The sequence below is a fragment of the Carettochelys insculpta genome, chromosome 26, assembly GCF_033958435.1.
Source record: "Carettochelys insculpta isolate YL-2023 chromosome 26, ASM3395843v1, whole genome shotgun sequence".
NCBI lineage: Eukaryota > Metazoa > Chordata > Testudines > Carettochelyidae > Carettochelys > Carettochelys insculpta.
In genome coordinates, this window is record NC_134162.1 from 6,171,484 (window position 1) to 6,188,798 (window position 17,315).

At 53.4% G+C, this 17,315-nt stretch overlaps 1 protein-coding gene across 2 annotated transcripts in view; it reads right to left on the minus strand.

Annotated features, from left to right (window-relative positions):
• Window positions 1–3,449: 3,449 nt before the first annotated feature.
• Window positions 3,450–17,315, minus strand: part of DEF6 (DEF6 guanine nucleotide exchange factor) — a 33,192-nt gene continuing 19,326 nt past the window's right edge. Inside the window, exons 3-11 of one of the 2 annotated variants that reach the window (XM_074977414.1) lie at window positions 15,792–15,977; window positions 12,919–13,146; window positions 11,472–11,618; window positions 10,374–10,482; window positions 8,264–8,562; window positions 7,339–7,505; window positions 6,306–6,504; window positions 5,026–5,116; window positions 3,451–4,441 (exon numbers count right to left, since the gene is read on the minus strand). In XM_074977414.1, coding sequence (XP_074833515.1) covers window positions 4,230–4,441; window positions 5,026–5,116; window positions 6,306–6,504; window positions 7,339–7,505; window positions 8,264–8,562; window positions 10,374–10,482; window positions 11,472–11,618; window positions 12,919–13,146; window positions 15,792–15,977 — 1,638 coding nt within the window. In that variant the 3' untranslated portion in view covers window positions 3,451–4,229. Of the gene's footprint in view, window positions 4,442–5,025; window positions 5,117–6,305; window positions 6,505–7,338; window positions 7,506–8,263; window positions 8,563–10,373; window positions 10,483–11,471; window positions 11,619–12,918; window positions 13,147–15,791; window positions 15,978–17,315 lie in introns of both variants that reach the window. The other variant, XM_074977415.1, reaches the window with a different exon arrangement.

Sequence of the window (17,315 nt, forward strand, 5' to 3'; positions counted from 1 at the left end):
TTGTTGCTTTGCTGAATCAGACGAGCAAGGCTACCTCTCTGACCCTTGTGCAACACTTGCCCAGCCAGAGTATAGCCTGTCACTTTCCAGGGTTAAGAAACCAGCAGAGGCGCACAGATAAGCCCCTGCTTGAGAGCCATGCGCATTCCCATTCCCTCATAACTGAGGCCAGTGCCTCACCTGCCAGGTCAGACAAACGGCTGCCTCCCATGATAGCCTCCTGCAGCTTGGGTGCATTACAGGAACACTTCCAGCAGATCTAGAGAAGTGATTATTCCCCTCTATTTGGCACTGGTGAGGTCACATCTGGAATACTGTGTCCTGTTCTGGGCTGCCCCCGCCCCACCCCACTGTGAACAAGTCTGCCCTAGCCAACAGCTTTGCTCACCCATGGTTTAATTAAAACACACTAATAAAGGAATAGCATTAAAACACATAGGGCCGGGGGGAAATGCCCCAATCAGCTCCACCTAGGAAACTGTCCCGAGCTCTTGAGCCCTCACTGGACTGATTCGGACCAAGCATTTTCCAGCATGATCTTCTGTCAGGACCAGCTTCCAAAACGTTCTTTATCTGAGCTGAGGCCCTGTTCCCAATGCAGTGAAGCACCCAAAGGCTAACAGATCTATATTTAACCAGAGGTGTTTCGAGGAGATGGTGGCACTTCCATTGCAAAAAGTTTGCCAGGACACTTGGATTTTCTTCTTCATCTCCCACGGAAGAAAAGAGATGATGTTGATGACACATGAGCAGGACACCGGGTGCCCGCACACCTGAATTTGCAATTTCTGGGTTGTCAGTGAACGTTGGCTCACACTCTTAAGTAGAATGAGGCCTGAAATGCAGATGGCTAGATAGTCCTTGAGACCCAGGGCCTATAAAGCTACTGCTAGTTAGATATCCAAGCTATTTAGGTGCCTCCATCATTGCAGTATATATGCACCTCCATCACTGGTGTGTTCACCCACACAGCACCACATCTGTGAGGCAGGGCAGGAGGGTTAGCCCATGGTGCAAATGGGGCAATAAAGGACAGAGAGGCTAAGGCCCGGAGTCACACCGTTATTTAGGCTCCTCTCTTCAATTGTTTTCAGTTAGGAGCCTAATTGGATTTGAGCCCAAGAGACTCTCCCACAACAAGAGCTTGAGGCCAGGTCTCTGACGACTGTCCTAACCACTTGGACTTCCTTCTGGTCTCTATCTTTAAATCAGGTGCAGCAAAGGCAGTGGCAGGTCAAGCTTCCCTGAGCCTACCTGCCCAACATCCATACCCACAGGGAACAGCCTCCATGGGATAGAGAGGGGAATTCAACCGCCACGATCTATTCAGTACCCGTGGTCGCTACCCCGCTCCAACTGGACTTGTGCAAGTAGCTCTCTGCACACTGTAAGGATCTCTCATCCAGAGGCCCTAAGTGCTTATCCAGCTCCAGCAGCAGTGAATGAGAATTCTCCTTGAGCTCGAAAGAGAGGGATGCTGTTTTCAGGAATAATTGCACCCAGCTCTTATATAGCTTTAGATCACCAAGCGCTTTATCAAAGTAGGTCAGTAGCCATAGCGTGCTGAGTAGCTGACAGCCTGGGACTCCGGAGGTGACGTGGGCTGGTTATGGTTTCTTGATGCTGTTCTGAGTACAGTTAATGCTCTCGTGGGAGGAAGACACCTTGGAAAGGAACACACAAGGAGATGCCAGGGCTGTATGCAGGAGGGAGAGGACAGAACTACTCGCTGCAGATTCCCTGGAATTCCTGGTAGCAACTTATTTCTTAGTGGGCAAGAAAAATACGATTTAAATATTCATTTTTAAGGGGGGTTATTTCCAAAAGCTGCCTCCAAGCAGGTGCATTTCGGGAGACCCAGCCTAGAATGAAATCTCAGAAGGACAAAAGCATAAAATCATAGAACGCTAGAAGTGGAAAGGACTTTAAGAGGTCATTGAGTCCAGTCCCCTGCCCTCATGGCAGGACCAAGTACCATCTAGACCATCCCTGACAGATGTCTTTCTAACCTTCTCTGAAATATCTCCAGTGATGGAGATTCCACAACCTCCCTCGGCAATTTATTCCTAATGTCCAACCTAAACCTCCCTTGCTGCAGTTTAAGCTCATTGCTCCTTGTCCTATCCTCAGAGGCCAAGGAGAACAATTTTTCTCCCTTCTCCTTTTAACTCTTTTTCAGGACTTGAAAACCACTATCATGTCCCCTCTCAGTCTTCTCTTTTCTAAACAAAACCAGCCCACTTCTTTCAGTTTTCCTTCCTAGCTCATGTTCTCTAGACCTTGAATCATTCTTGTTGCTCTTCTCTGGCCCCTCTCCAATTTCTCCACATCCTTCTTGAAATATGGTGCCCAGAACTGGACACAATACTCCAGCTGAGGCCTAGTCAGTGCCGAATAGAGCGGAAGAATGACTTCTCGTGTCTTGCTCACAACGCTCCTGTTAATGACTGGGTCAAACCCAAACCTTCCCCATGGCAGTCAGAGCATGCAAGCAGCTCCTCTTTTACCATGGCAAGCAGCAGATCCAGAGCAAGCATCTTGGGGTTGACCCACAGTCTGGGAATGGCAAGCAGGATTTGATGGTGGCAGCTGCCAAACATCTAGCACTTTGCTGCAGCTTGTTCACCTGCTCCCTGGGCACCTGCCAATCTACTCCCCGACAATCGCTTATCACACAGTTTTTTTTCAGCCTGAGACGTGTGGAGGTGCCCACAGAGCAGGGTGGAATGTGGCCATCTGTTCAGCAGTACAGGTAATTAAATGTCTCTCCAGGGAAATCATGCCCCAGCATCATCCTTTGATCATCTTTACATCTTTGCTAGCATGTCCTTGCCTTATCTCTTTCTACCCAGCTCCCAAATAAAACCAGACAACTACAGATGCCCTGATGTCATTTGCAAAAAGGACAGAGAGCAGCTTCTGAATGGTACACTAGTAATCAAGAGGTCTTGGCCAGCACCGTGATGGGCTTGCACCATCTTTCTGTTGTGGTGACCGGTTGGAGTTCATAAAGACCTGGGACCATTCTCCTGCTGCAGCAATTCCATGCAGCAACAGCAGCAGCAGCAGTGAGACAGAGATGCTAGAATGCATCTTTTAGCGAGGAGAACATCCTAATTCATCAGCCATCAGATCCAAGAGCAAAGTTTCCATGGTGACTTCACGTCTGAACCTTGCCGGCATCCCCACTGTATGCTTGCCCTCAGTACAGGGCCTGCGCGAAAGGAAAAGAGGATCAGCTTGTGCCATTTTTCTGCTCTTGAGGATGGCTGAAGAAGCCTGAGAAGGATTTATTTCTAAGTTGATTGTTCCCTGCATCAGACGTTCGCCCTGTGTCTGCTCTGCAAGACCCTACTGAAAAAGGAGAACTAATGAAACTAGGATCTCAAGTCAGCCAGGCACAGAAAGTGGAGCAGTTCAGCGGGGAAGGAGGTTTACAGTCACATTGTTTTGAACAACTTTATTCCTGGTTCTTTTTTTGTTAACATCCAGTTGACCCAGCCCTTAGAGAAACCACATCTTTGTAAATAACCCTGCCCCGTCCCCTCTGTGAAGATGCAAACGCACATGGAACCCCTGGGGCCTCCTGGAAAAATGGGCAAGATTTGACACTGCTGATCTTTAAGGCAAAAAAAAAATCCGAAACACCTTCGCATCTGTTTTTATAAAATAAGCAAAACAGGGCACAGCTCTTTCAAAGTTTCCTTTGGACATCATCTGTACATGTGCCCCGCGCTTGGCAGCTTGGGGCGCTAGACAGCCACGGTTGCACCAGCAACAACTGTGAAATCCTAACACTGGGGTGGCAGGAGCAGGGCCTGTGGGCCAAACTGTCCGCAGGATTCTACAAAGCCGTTCATAGCCCCTCTCCGCTTTCCTACGAAAGGCAGCCGGCTACTCCGGTCAAAATGGGGCACAGCACGCTGGGAGTTGTAGTCTGCAAGAGATGCACCCTTGTAACGCAGATGGTAGGAGCACCAATATCTCCACGAGACAGGTGTGGCTCTGAGTCTCCTTGCAAATTGTAACCAAACTTTAGTTGCACAAAGTGGAAGCACCACCGTCCTAGATGAGTTATATATGTCTCCTGTAGAATCCATACTTCTCTCTGGCACGTGTCTACATACAGCTAATTTCTCTACAAGAGATCACTGCATTGACTATTCTTGCAAGTCAGAACATTCCACAGTGCCTACAGTTCTGTGCTGGGCTCTGCCAAGCAGCTGAGGCTAGTTGGAGGGTTCCGCGGCTGTGGTGTCCATATCGGGAGCTAGGGACAGCCTCTTGGGCTCTCCATTGTCCACGTTCTTCTTGCTGTCTTCGCTCTCAGGCTCACAGTTCTTATCTTCTAATCTCTGCCTGAGCTTGAGGGATGACTCTCGCCTGCTGAGGATCACAGGCGGGATGCTGGGGAGTCCTCCACTCGCTGCCGGACGCTTCTCTGGGAACAGATGCAAACAGACAATTATTTCCCACGCCATGTGCAACTCCAGACAGCAGCAGCAGAGCCCTAAGCTGCTCAGTGTAATCACAGCAGTGGAATGTAATGGCCACTCATCCCAAATCACTTCCCACACTACAAGTGTCTATTCTCACGTCAGCTGTTAATAAATGCAGCCACCTCTAGGGTGCAGCCCTGTGGCTGTCAAACAGTGCAGAGCAACAATAGGCAACAGACGACAGGAAGTGAAAGAAGAGGCAGAATGCAATTTCCTCCCTATCATTTGGCTGGGAGACTCTGCTTAACACCTGTGACCCCAGTAAAAAGAGACACAACAGAATCGTTAATAATCCAAAGTAGTTCGGATCTCATTTTCACATTCTGTAGGGAAGAGGGGGGCACTAGGCAGTTGAAGATGCCAAGCACCGTGTATGTTTCTTGGAGGTCTCCCATCCCCGTAACACCCAAGCCCTATTCTGCTTAGCTTGTGAGATATGAGACCATCCCAAAACAGCAAGGCTGCAAAATAATGAGCTGCCACATTAAGGTATATATCCGCCTCAGATCCTAGTCCCGCCACTCACCTCCTGGTCCAATGGGGTGCATCAGTCGATTCATCTGGACGTTCCAGTGCTTGACATTGGTGCTGGCCTGTCGGAGCTTCCTCTGGGCCGCCTGAAATGAACAGGAACAGGCAGGTAATGTGCACACAGCTGGCAAATCCATCCCATGCAGACACCACCCCCCCACGGACCAGCTGCAGAAAGTTCCCATCCCCCGTTCCCACAAACTGGGCCTGGGAGTTGCACTGCCTTGAAGAATGGAGATTGAGCTGAGCTATCCCAGCCCCTGCTCTGGTGGGGCTTGGAGTCGTCCCTGGCTCAGCGTCCAGAGCCAGCTTTGGGGATAAGCGAATCAACAGGCAACACGGTAGCAAGAAAATCCCATCTCGGCGGTTTTGCTCTAGGCTCCTGGGTTGCCATTCCAGCAGATCTCCCACAACAGAGAATTTGCCAGCCAGGCTTGGTGAGATGCAACTTACAACCACCATTCAGTGCTCAAACCATCTCCTCCCTCCAGTGCTCTTTGAGACCTTATTCTTAACATATGGAATGAAACATTCAGCAGGGTGAAGGTCAGGGTTCCCTCTGATTTTTCCATCCAAAGGATACCTTTGAGATGCACCAAGGAAGGTGCAGATGTGCGCCACCAGTAGAAACACAGGCTGCTGGCTGTGGGGGCTCTGCTAATCACCTGGGTGGCAGCACAAGTGCTCAGCTTCCTGGGAACACTGGTGCAGTTGTAACATGTGCTACAACACCACGTGGTATCTGCCACCCAGAGGATACTACTTTGGCTCAAGTGATGGAGGTTTGCACTACGGATGAGCAGGCAGCAGAATCTAACTCAGTGTTCCCTGTAAGCTGCATGCTTGTGCAGCTGCTCAGGAGGGAGTTAGGTGCTGCCTAGCTGATTGACAGAGAGCCCACAGCTACGGTTGTTTCTCTGCTGGTGGTGCACATTTGCCCAGACGCTATGGTGATAGGCGAATCTATACATGCTTGGACAGAGAGTTCTGGTCTGTTCAAACCCGTAGGCCCTATTTATTTCCTTCCTTCACCGGTGTTTACGCAGGTGTAATACCACCGACTTCCATGCCACTATTCCAGATCTACAGCAGAGTGCAGGCTTGGGCCCCAATTTTTCAGGCTCAACATCCTAAAAATAAATCACATGACTGTCCCCAAGAGGAACATCTGATTCCCAGAAGAGAAAAACTACCCTCCTTCTTTCCAGGAGGGAGGGGACCCCAGGGCGGGCTCGGTGATGGCAGGTGGCGAGGCAGGGCTGATACGATGCTCACCATCACATCCTGGTCCACCCTCTGCCTGGTTTCTCTCACTTCTTCCAGCTGCTTTTGGGCTTCTTCCAAACACTTGTTTTTGTTTTCCATCTCCTGCTTCAGGACCTGCTTCTCTCGCTGGGTCCTGAGGATGTATTCCTCCTGCTCCTCCTTCAGCTTCATCAGCTGCTTTAGCTTCTCCTCCTCCTCAGCCAGCAACCTGACAAGGGAGAGCAAGAGGAGGTTAACACCCCGCACGCCCAAGCAGCACGTCCGTACCACCACGTCCAACCTCGCAGCGCATGGCTCAAGGCGAGGCCAGGCCCAGCAAGACCACCGGGGCAGCTAGCGTCACTCCTGATCTCCTTCAGAGGGAGCAGATGCAGGGAAGGATGTAGGGGTGCTGTCTGGGACGGCTCTGAAAGAAGCTTTATTTCTTGGGCCACCTCTTCCCAGGGAGGGCGACATGGTGGGGAGCAGTGCTGGGGTCAGAGGTGCAAAAAGTACCCCAAAAAGTCACTTGAGTAAAAGTGCAGCTGCCTTCACTTCAAGGTACGAGAGTACAATAGAGGATGTGATCCGTGTGCACACATACTTTTACTCACGCGGTTTTCCAGAGGGATACTGGTGTCTTGTACTTAAGTACACCCTCCCCAGCAGCTGGACTTTTACTCAAGTAACTTTTGGGGCACTTTCCCCACCTCTGGCTGGGCTGATGCCGCACTTGTGGGTGGGTCGGCAGCAGTGGGAATTAAACCTGTGACCTCTAGATCTGAACATAGGAGTGTTGAGGGAGGTCTCTGTGAGGCTGTAGCCTGTGCCTCAATTTCTCCATGTGGCTCAACCACCCCTCGGCAGGAACAAGCCATCACCGTGAGTGAGTGGGGGTTACACAGAGCTATTCATTCCCAGCCTCTCCCAGAAGGGACAGGAAGGGCATCAGCCGTGCCAGAGCTCTCAGTTCCTCTGGTCCCAGCTGCTCTGGAGCGGGAGCAGACTTCAGAGCACTGCTCACAAAGGAGTCAGGAGGAAGGAAGGTATTTCCTGGGCATACCTGGCCTGTGCGTATCTCACAGCCTCCTCGTCCTGCCGGGCCTTCACCTCCTGCTGCAGTGCCTCTTGGAGCCGCTCCTGCATGCCCTCCAGCTCCACGATCCGCTTGCGCTGCCGCTCGGCCTCCGCCTCCTTCAGGACCATCTCAGCCTGCATGGAGGCGCGAGCCTGGCGCCGGGGAGTGGGGAGGAGATGGTGATTAACGTGGGCAGCGCACAGCCCAGCCGCCGCCTGCATCTAGCCTCCCCTCTCCGTCCTACAAGCAAGAGGGAGCCGGACGCATTCCCCACCTTGGGCCTCCCTTTGTAGCTGGCTGGAGGTTCTACGGGGCAAGACCTGAACCCTTGGCAGCAGATAACCAGCAAAGCCTGGGAGAGGCAACAGGGAACTTATCCCTTCCCAAAGGTGTGACACCGCTGCCCAGCAGGCCTTCCGGCTGCATCGAGACGGGGCCAGGAAGCAGAAGGGTGTCCCTGGTGCCACCCGAATATCGAGCGCCCCAGACTGCCTAAATGCCAATCCAAATTCCAGACGCTGAAATGCCAATCAGCCCTCATGAAGGTGCACAGTGCAACCGCAAACTGAGCCCTGTGCGACGGGGCCAGGGGAGGGGTGACCTTACTCCCAGGTCTGAAGAACTAGGACATTGCCAGGCCAGCTGGGGGGAAATGTCGTGCTGGGCTTGCAGCAGAGGGGTCCTCAAAAGCAGGGTGTACCCCAGTGCCGCCCACTGGGATGCAGTGCTGAGGGGCCTGTGCCTGGGGTCAGACACCAGGGTGGCTGGGCAAAGGGACTGGAGTCTGCCAGGGGAAAGGCCCAGGAGGCTGTAACAGTGCTGACCCAGACGGCTGCCAGGGCGATCAAGAGAGAACCTGCTGTCCGGCTCTAAGGGAAACCCCCAGCCTGGATCTCCCCTCCGTGCCAACCTGCTCAGCCTCCTTCAGCTGGACCTCCAGGGCCTTCTGCATCTCCTCGTGCTGGAGCCGGCGGCGCTGCTCTTCCTCCTGCAGCAGCAGCTCCGCCTGCCGCTGGGCCTCCTTCAGCAGCTCCAGCTCCTGCAGCTTCCGCTCCTTCTCCTCCTGCAGCTGCTTGAGGCGCTGCAGCTCCTCCTCCTTGGCGGCCTTCCGCCGCTCCCGCTGCTCCCGCTGCTCCCGGCGCTTCTGCTTCAGGTCCTTGTGCAGGGACTTCTTCCCCTCCGCTTGCAACCGGATGGCTGTCTGAATGGCTGGGGGAGAAGGACGGGAAACTCAGTGGGGGCCACACCTGGCTGGGCCATTGAGCCAGCCGCTGCAGCATCCCGGCCGCCGCTACCTGGGCTAGTGGGAGAACCACACTGGGGTTGGGCAGACAGGACCCCTTGGGTCTCTGTCTCCCACTCTCACTTCTTCAGCTGCCTTGCAAGGGTGATGATTACTCAGCCACTTGGTGGAGCTGAGCATGGCAGCCCCCGTGGGTCTATATTCACACAGGCCCCTTCCAGGGATCCCATTTGCCATGGGTTAAAAGTCAGCCCAATGAAAGCGACCGGGTTTGCAGCAATGCAACGCTGGAAAGCCCAGCTACTTATGCTGACGGACTTGCAATAGTTTGGAAAAGGGGTTTGGGTCTGAATGCTGGGAAATGGGCACCTGGACCAGCTGGCCAGGCACTAGCAGAAGCTTGGGAAAGGTTTACCAGAAAAGCTGCTTCATAGTGTATCCCCAGTTCTTTTCCATCAGTAGATTGTCAAGCTCTTTACATTATCCCTATTTTAAAGATGGGAAAACTGAGGCCCAGGAAGGACAAAGCCAGAAACAGAACCCAGGTCTCCCAAGTCCCCGTCCAATGCTCTATTCACTAGTCCTGTGGTTCTCAACCAGGGCTCTATGTGGCTTGGGGGATACCCTCTGGAAGAGCACTGAGTACATTAACTCAGTGTTTCTCAATCTTTTTCATGAATAAAAAAAATGTGGACTTATTTTATATTCATCTAATTTTTTTATTTATCTTTTTTGCACAGTCATAAGTACAATAGCAACTTTATTGCCTACAGGCCATTTCTTTCAACCAACCAGTTATGCTTACGTTGTTTAAACAAGTACATTGTAATGGTGGAAAATAAATAGTGTCTGAAACTTGTGAATACTGGGGGTACTTTTTATATTTTTTTTTGGAAGAAAGAGGCACTTTATCAAAACAGGATGAGAAACACTGCCCTAGTTAACACTGCCTCACTTAGTTTGCTCTTCATAAATAGTTAATAAGCCCCTATCAGTTTCATCCCAAAGTAAGGTGACCACGTTGCTCCAGGGCAAATACGGGACACCAGCCTCCGGGGATGGAGAGCTGCTGTCCCATTTCAGGGCTCCTTGGCAATGGGGGATGGCTGCCCCAGGGGCACTGGGCATGGGGTCTCTGCAGCCTTCCAATGAAGGGGAGCGGAGGATGGGGGCTCTGCAACCTCCTGGCCAGGAAGGGGGCTGCTGAAAATAGGGGCTCCACAGCCTCCCAGCAAAGGGGGCCAGGGAATGTGGCAGCTGCCCTATGGACAGGGTCCCTGGCAGCAGGGGCTGCTGCACCAGGAACAAGGCAGCCACCCTGCGGAAGGGTTACTGCCCTGAGACACTGGCAACTTAAATAAGGGACTGTCCCGTTACAGATGGGATGGATGGTCACCCTATCCCAAAGTGCTTCACCAGTGAGAGAGACCCAGTACCAAACAAACTGCGGCCACCTCTGGGGTGGAGCGAAGCTGCTCACTGGCACGCAGGTTACCAGCAAGGGAAAGGGGAACTCCAAAGGACACAGCAGGAATGTCCGGCGCACCCACTTGTGAGAGAGAGAGAGAGAGAGACAGAACGTGGAGTTCAGCCACGGCATTCCCCCTACTCCCCACCCAGCTGGCTCCACTGAAGCTAGTGAGGGGTAGGATAGAAAGAATCTGGGTCTCAGGTTTACGGGCCAGGGGCCTGCCATGAGCACGCAGTAAGGAGAAGCACACGGAGAGCTCAGCGGCAGAAGCTGCCTTTGCACCCAACGTCACTGCTCAGGACAAACCTAGCGTCCACTCTTGCCGCTGCCGGGTGTCCGAGGCGCTCATCTCGTACGTGCGGGAAGACGTTTTCACGCAGAACATGCACCTTTTCCCGTCCCGGTCTGGCAGAACCTGTGGGGAGGGGAAGGAGTTACCTGTACCCCATCCAGAATAATGCAAAACCCCACTGTGCCCATAAACCCACCCCTGAAGAAAATTCCCACAGTTGTCTATCCCGCAATGCCCAGCTCCCAGCCCCGCACCCAACCCTTTCTCTAGAGCCCTTCCTTCTGGATGGAAAGGGGCAGGAATTATAGTGGATGACGCCTATGATCCACCTCTCCCTGTCCTTGTACAAACCGGAGTCCTGTGTTAACACCTGCTTTGCTGGACGGAAGCCTCTGGGGCAACATGCAGATAAATGGCCAGCTCCCAGCCATGGGCATATGCCCCCCAGCCCCAGGCTAGTGCTGTCAGACTAGATGACCCTCTAGGATAGCCCTGTGCTTCAGTGATGTCCCTGCCCATTAGTGCCAATTGCAGCAGTGATTTTTTCAGCTGGGAAGGCTGTCTGGGAGCTGGGCTGAGAACGAGCCAACTCATGTCACACTGTAAAAAACTAAAACAGGTGTGTTCTAACAGGTGTTAGTCCACTTGGGTTCAAACAGCTGTGAAGACACAGCAACCAGCCCTGGAACTCAGGTTAGCAACTCCTGGCTGCCTTATAGGCTTCTGACCCAAGTTAAACCCCATAGCACCACCTCCCTGCTGCTGTTCTAACCTGAGCTCAGCGCTCACTGGTTTTTTTTGCAGTGGGCGGAGGGGAGACACATCTAGAGAAGAAATGCCAGTGGCTACCCTTGTGCCCTAGCCTGTGAAAATCCTGCTGGTTCTGGTTCTTGGGCAGCGCCCATCACTGTGGCATCTGGGCAGTTTTTCTAGCCTCGAGCTGCCATCGAGCTGCTGTGTTAACGGAGGTGAAATCAGGTCCGACCGTATGTCGCCTGCTTTCTTTCTGCCGGCATTGCCTGGGTTTTATCCCCACATGGGGAGACAGGGTGGAACTGTTGCTGCCCGGACAGGCCAGCTCTCTGCCTCTCCACCAAAGCCCGGGGCATTACCTCCACGCAGCAGTGCTTGTCCAAGACAATGCTGCCCTTCTTCTCCTTCCGTTCCTCGCTCATGTAGTAGGAGAGGGTGCTGGGCTTGAGTGTGAACCACCGCTCGGACCAGTTCCGCCGCAGCTGGCCCTTCTTCCAGAGGTAGCCCTGTGCCCAGGCAAACAGAGAGGGAGGTGTCTTGAACAAGGGGCTGAGCCAGACAGCCCATCTGTGCTAATTCCAATGGAGGTTTGGCTCCTGCCCTGGCTGGCTCACTTTGGGCCCAGCAGCCAGAACGATCCGTATGCTGGTGCATGCTAGGAACCCTGCTGCTTACCTGCCCCACAATGCCTCAGGAGGGAGGAAACGCCCAGCAGACACGCACGGAGCAATGGGCACCAGGGTGTCATGCTGCAAAGGTGGCTGGGGACAAGAAGGACCAGCCAAACCAGCCCGACGTGCACAGGCCGGGGGTCCCGCCACATAAGCAAAAACATCCTCATGTGCCGAAGCAGTTCTAGAAACCCAGCACCGGCCAATAGCGCCGCCATTACCACCTGCACAGCCACCGCGGTGGGCATGGCCACAAGGCACGGTTAGAGCCCCTGGCTGACAGGAGACTCCTTTCTAAGCGCCAAGAGGGCTGCTTCCCAAATGGAAACCCAAAGGGGCACTCCCAGCCAGCCAAAACAAGTGCTTAATGGCTCAGAGAGGTTTGGGGCAGGTCTGAGATCCAGAGATCCCTCCTCCTCGCCCAGCACCTTTTATTCAAGGCTCTCTCTGTGCTTCACCGGCACGAATTCATTCAGCCTACCAATCTCACAGGGCAGGCAAAAGCCGTCTCCGTCCTGCAGGTTGGTAAACCGAGGCAGCGTGACTTGGCCAGGACTACCCGGGGTCAGCTGGCCAGAGTTACACAATGGGCTTGCTGAGAATGGAACTCAGTGGCCTTGAGTCAGCTGCCATCCCTTGCTCTAAGCAGTGGATGACACTGTCACTACAAACGACTATGGGTGCTGGCTGCCATCAAGGGTCTGTATTCACCTCCGCAAACATTTTTTAAGTTCACAAACTAGCCTGGTAGCTAACCCAAAGGGCTGGGTGACGGTGTCTGCCAGACTCATCACCTGGCTGTCTCAGGGTGGCTGCTGAAGAGCGCTTTGCGCATGCAGGTCCTATAAGCTCTCCAGGAAGGATCGGGGTCAGAGGGGGACTCAGCGCCCTGTCCCGGGCTCTCCCTTGTCCCGTCCCCATAAGCTCAGCAGGTGGGGTTGTATCCTAACAGCCTTAGGACTGTGCCCCTGTGGAACTGGGCTGGGCAGAAGGTCATCCCCAGGGTGAAAGGGAAGGACCTGGCTCCAGGTGTGCACAAGGTTATGTGGGGCGGCCAATTTCTGGTGGGGACCAAAGCCCAGCACAAGCCCCTCTCCCAGCAGCTCGGCTCCCAAGGTCCCGGTGAGCCCCTTGCCTGCTTGAGCACATCCTCAATGACCTCCTGGTACACCTCCTCAATGGCCATGCTGACCGCCTCCCGCTCGATCCCCCGCAGGAGCTTCCCCGAGTTCACCAGGTCCAGGAACTGCCAGACCGTCATGCCGCTCTGGTGCTGGGGGTCCTGCGAGAGGTAGTCATCCAGCTCACAGCAGTTCAGCTCCACATTCATAGCTGTGCAGACCTTCTTCAGCAGGTACTCCACCTGCGGGGGAAGGAAGAGGAGCAAGAGCCTTTTCAACCTGGGAACCCCCAGAAAGCTAGGGGCACCCTGCAGAGACTTGGGGGCACCCCATTTCCACCCCAGAAACCCCCAGCACTTTGAGACAGCTCTGCTCCTACCATTGGACCCATGGGAACCCCTTTTTCTTTCCTAGGACAACCCCATCTTACTCCACAAACACTACCTTCACCTGAGAACGTCCAGAGAGCCAGGGGTACCCTCTCTTCCAGACCAGGGACTGGGAGAAGTCCCATGTTCACTGAAAGGCAGCAAGGGAACCCCCTGTTTCCACCTGTGACTCCCCCAGCTATTAGCAGCTCCTAAAACTCAAGGCAACCAAAAGGCAGTGAGCTGTCCTAGCATTTTACTTAGTACAGTTACTGTTGGGTTTAGCTTGGTAAAATGAAGCTGGGGCCACTGCTATTTCTGTCCCTGTTTTGCATAGCAATTACCTGACACGCACAAACAGCTGCTGACAATTAGCCACACGGTGATACACTTAAAGCATTTTAAATGCCGACTGGTAAAGCACCATCATCATGTTTCAGGGTCAACACCATTTCAGCTGCTCCCACTGCTCAGATCTGGCCGTTTCAGGCGACATTGTTACACAGTCAGCAAGCATTTGGGAAGGGTTTTGTTTTTGTTTGTTTATTTATTTATTTACAACTGTAACTCACTTTAAGAAAAGTTTAGATCCTGCAGAAATCTGTTACAGGAGCTGGATAACTACCTTAAATGTGCTACAGCTGGGCACAAGGCATGTCTATCTCACACCAGTGTTGTAATCTCAGTGTCAGCCGAGGCTTTCTGGTCCCCCTTCTAGCCAAGTTACTGTAAGGTGCGGGAGACAGGCTCCCGGAAAGTGCGAAGAAATCACCTCAAAACTTTTTTAGAAAGTCAATCAGAAAATTGAAATTAAAAAACCCCGATGGGGAAGTTTTGGTTTTTGTTTGGTTACTTTAACTGAGGGTTTCAGCCACCTCTCCTCTCCAGAGGGCGGAGCTGCCTGCAGCCTACAAATGAAGAGCTGAGTTTTCTGTCCATGCAACCCTGCTGAATTTACTGTGGTTTAATCGCGGTGTAACCCTGGGTGAGGGACAGCTCTGACCCCGTCCCATGGATTGGACGTGTTCCTCTGCTCCCAAGAGAGGAAAGGAAAAGAGCCCCCAAAAAACAGGCGCAAGGCCCGCTCGTAGGCAGCGCCACTCAAACAGAGAGATGATTCAGTTTGTCAAAGTCTGTGGAGCAGGAAATACCTCTCTTGGGGAACAGGAAGTGCGGTTGCTGCGTATGCACGCACACAGCTCTGGTTTTTGCTGATCTCAAGGGGAGATGGAACAAGAGCAGCTGCCAGCCTGTTTAAAGTCATCCCCGCCGCCCGTCAGTGAGACAGGCAAGGCCAGGCCCACACAGTCCCCTTACTGCTGGCCAGGCTGCTGTTCGCTTTGAAGCCAGCGTCAATGGGTTTGTTTTCCCCGCCTGGGTCGGTGTGGATTTGCAAACCACCTGATGGGGACTTTAGTTCTGCTTTCGGAGCCCACAAAAACCTCTCTTTCTTCGTGCCTCGTGGAATTTAGAGCTTATGATTAGCCGCTTTGGCTGGGATTCTTCTCCTTTCATTAACCCCATGGAGGCTGAGGGCGTGTGCCACACACACACACCTCCCTGGTGGTCAGAGACTTCCCCACAGGTTAAAACCCTCAGGGAACACAGCTCAGCTGGCAGGAGTCCATCAGCAACAAACCGCCCCCCACCCATCAGCTATTGATCAGGGAAGGGAAGTGATCAGAAATGTTCCCCCGATGGCATCCTGCGACTTTAAATGCGAGCGGCTTATACGTGCCTGTTCAGTTTGGAAAGGGGGCAGCCCTCAGGAGGCCCCCGGCAGGGAGGCTGACACGGCTGAAAGTGCATGTCCGCATGGGCCACCTGCTCCCACAAGACCCAGTGCACGGAACGTACAACACCAGAATTGGAAGGGGCCTTGAGAGGTCATCAAGTCCAGTCCCCTGCCCTCACCATCTCGATCAGCCCTGATGGATGTTTGTCGAACCTGTTCTTAAATATCGCCAGCGACAGAGATTCCACAACCTCCCAGAGTGACATATCCCAGTGTTTAACCACCCTGACAGCAGCAGTCCCCGCTGAGAATCCCTGGCTCACTCAAGGGCTCAGCCCCCCTATGACAAAACTGGGGGTTTGAACCCACCCAGGATGCAGCTGAGAAAGTTTGCTGCTCAGGCAGCACCAGCACACGGTATGGGCTGGATCTGGGCACAGATCAGGCAGATGCAAGGCAAGCATGAAAGGGCTGTACCGGCACCCTCCCAGCAGCTCCACCACAGCTGCAGCTGCACCCCGAAAGCCCGCAGAAGCGGACAGCACGCACTGGATATGGCTCTTCCTGGGCCTTTCCCTGAAATAAGGGGTTGAAAATGCCTAGAGGCCGGGCCAACAGAGCCAAATGCCCAGCGTAGCGACCCATAAGAGCCAGGTGACAAAACACATCGTCTCCGCTTGTCAGCCCAAGAGAAATCTCTTGCATTTGGTTAGCGTTTTCCCTCAGTGACCAGGAAGCTGAGGAACAGACGGTGTGTGAAACAGACAAGACAAGGGGTTCCTACCTCATCTGGGACCATGACAAGCGGGTATTTATCTTCGGAGAGGAAGTTAAAGAGACACCAGAGCTTGAAAGCATCCTTATGTGACACGACGCTGTTCCCATTCCGGTCGGGCTTGTAATTCTTCTTTGCCGTCAACGTCCAGCAGAGCTCATCGAAGTCCTCCTTGACGAAAGCCCCTTCCTGCACCTGCAATCACATCCCAGGAGCCAGTGATGGGGATGCTGTGGCCTTACAAAGCACCGGGAATAATGCAACAGCCTATTACGGTGCTTGTCATCTCCGGAGTGCAAAGCACTCCGCAGACCTGCAACCCCTACGCCCCTTGCAATGTAGGGGAGCACGGTCACCTCCACTGTACCCCTGGGGAAACTGAGGCACAGAGCAGGGCCATGAGATCGCACAGCATGTCACAGGCAGAGCTGGGCCTAGAACCCAAGAGTCCCAGCTCCCAGGCTCCTGCTCTACAAACAGAGCACTCTAACGGGAACCTGGAGTGCACAGAGGTGGGGGCTCCAATACACAATTGCTGCCTGCCAGCCTATGACTAATGCACCCAGCTCTGGTGTACCTGGGGTATCACATCAGGACACTTGTAAGCCTGCCAGGCATGATCCTCCCCCTTTCAGACCATTCTGCCATCATTGCCCAGAGAGGGAAGGCTGCAGAAGAGAGACGATACCTGCCATTTATAGCTATTTCCATCCCTGGATCTCAAAGCTCTTTATGCAGCAGGGTCCCCCTTTCACAGATGGGGAAACCGAGGCACGGACCAACAGAGTGATTCAGTCTAAGTCACCCACCTGCGCAGTGGCAAAGCCACGAACAGAGCCCAGCTCACCTGTGTCCCAGTCCCAAGCCCTATCCAAGATGCATCATGTGTTTCATTCGCTTCCAGACACAACGGCCCCCTTGAGCACAGAGATCTGGACGTGACAGTGTACCAGGACTTTCGCAGCTGGTTAGTTTAGTGCCTTGGTGATGATCTCAGAGCTCCATGGCCCAGAGGGAATACCGTGCAAGTGACTACAAACGACTCAGTCAGATCTCACCGCTCTGCAGTACCTTTCATCCAAAAGGTACTTCACAAATGGCATGCAGCCACCCCTAGAGAAATGCAGCCACCTCTGGGGGATCAGGAAGCATCCAAATAGCACGCAGCCCAAGGGCAAGGGAGGAAGGAAATATTTTGGCTGTAGATACCAGTGTACACCACTTAGTCTTACCAAAAAGCCTCCTCTCATCTTCCCTGGCCATCAAGACAGGAGCCGAGTTTTGAAAGATCTCCTCTGGAAGGCCCACCCCCAAGCAACTCAAAGGGTTTGTTCCTCGTGGGCTGAGCTGACCTAGTCAGAATTCGAACCCGTGATGCAGGGCAGAGGCAATGAACAAGGGGCAGCTGTAATAAACACAAATGAGATGGTCCGCTGGGACTGCTGGACAAGCAGAGCCTGTCTATGGCTCCCTCAGGGTCCCTGATGGACTAACAGCCTGTGCGGTGTCACAACATGGGAGAGCCTCACGTCC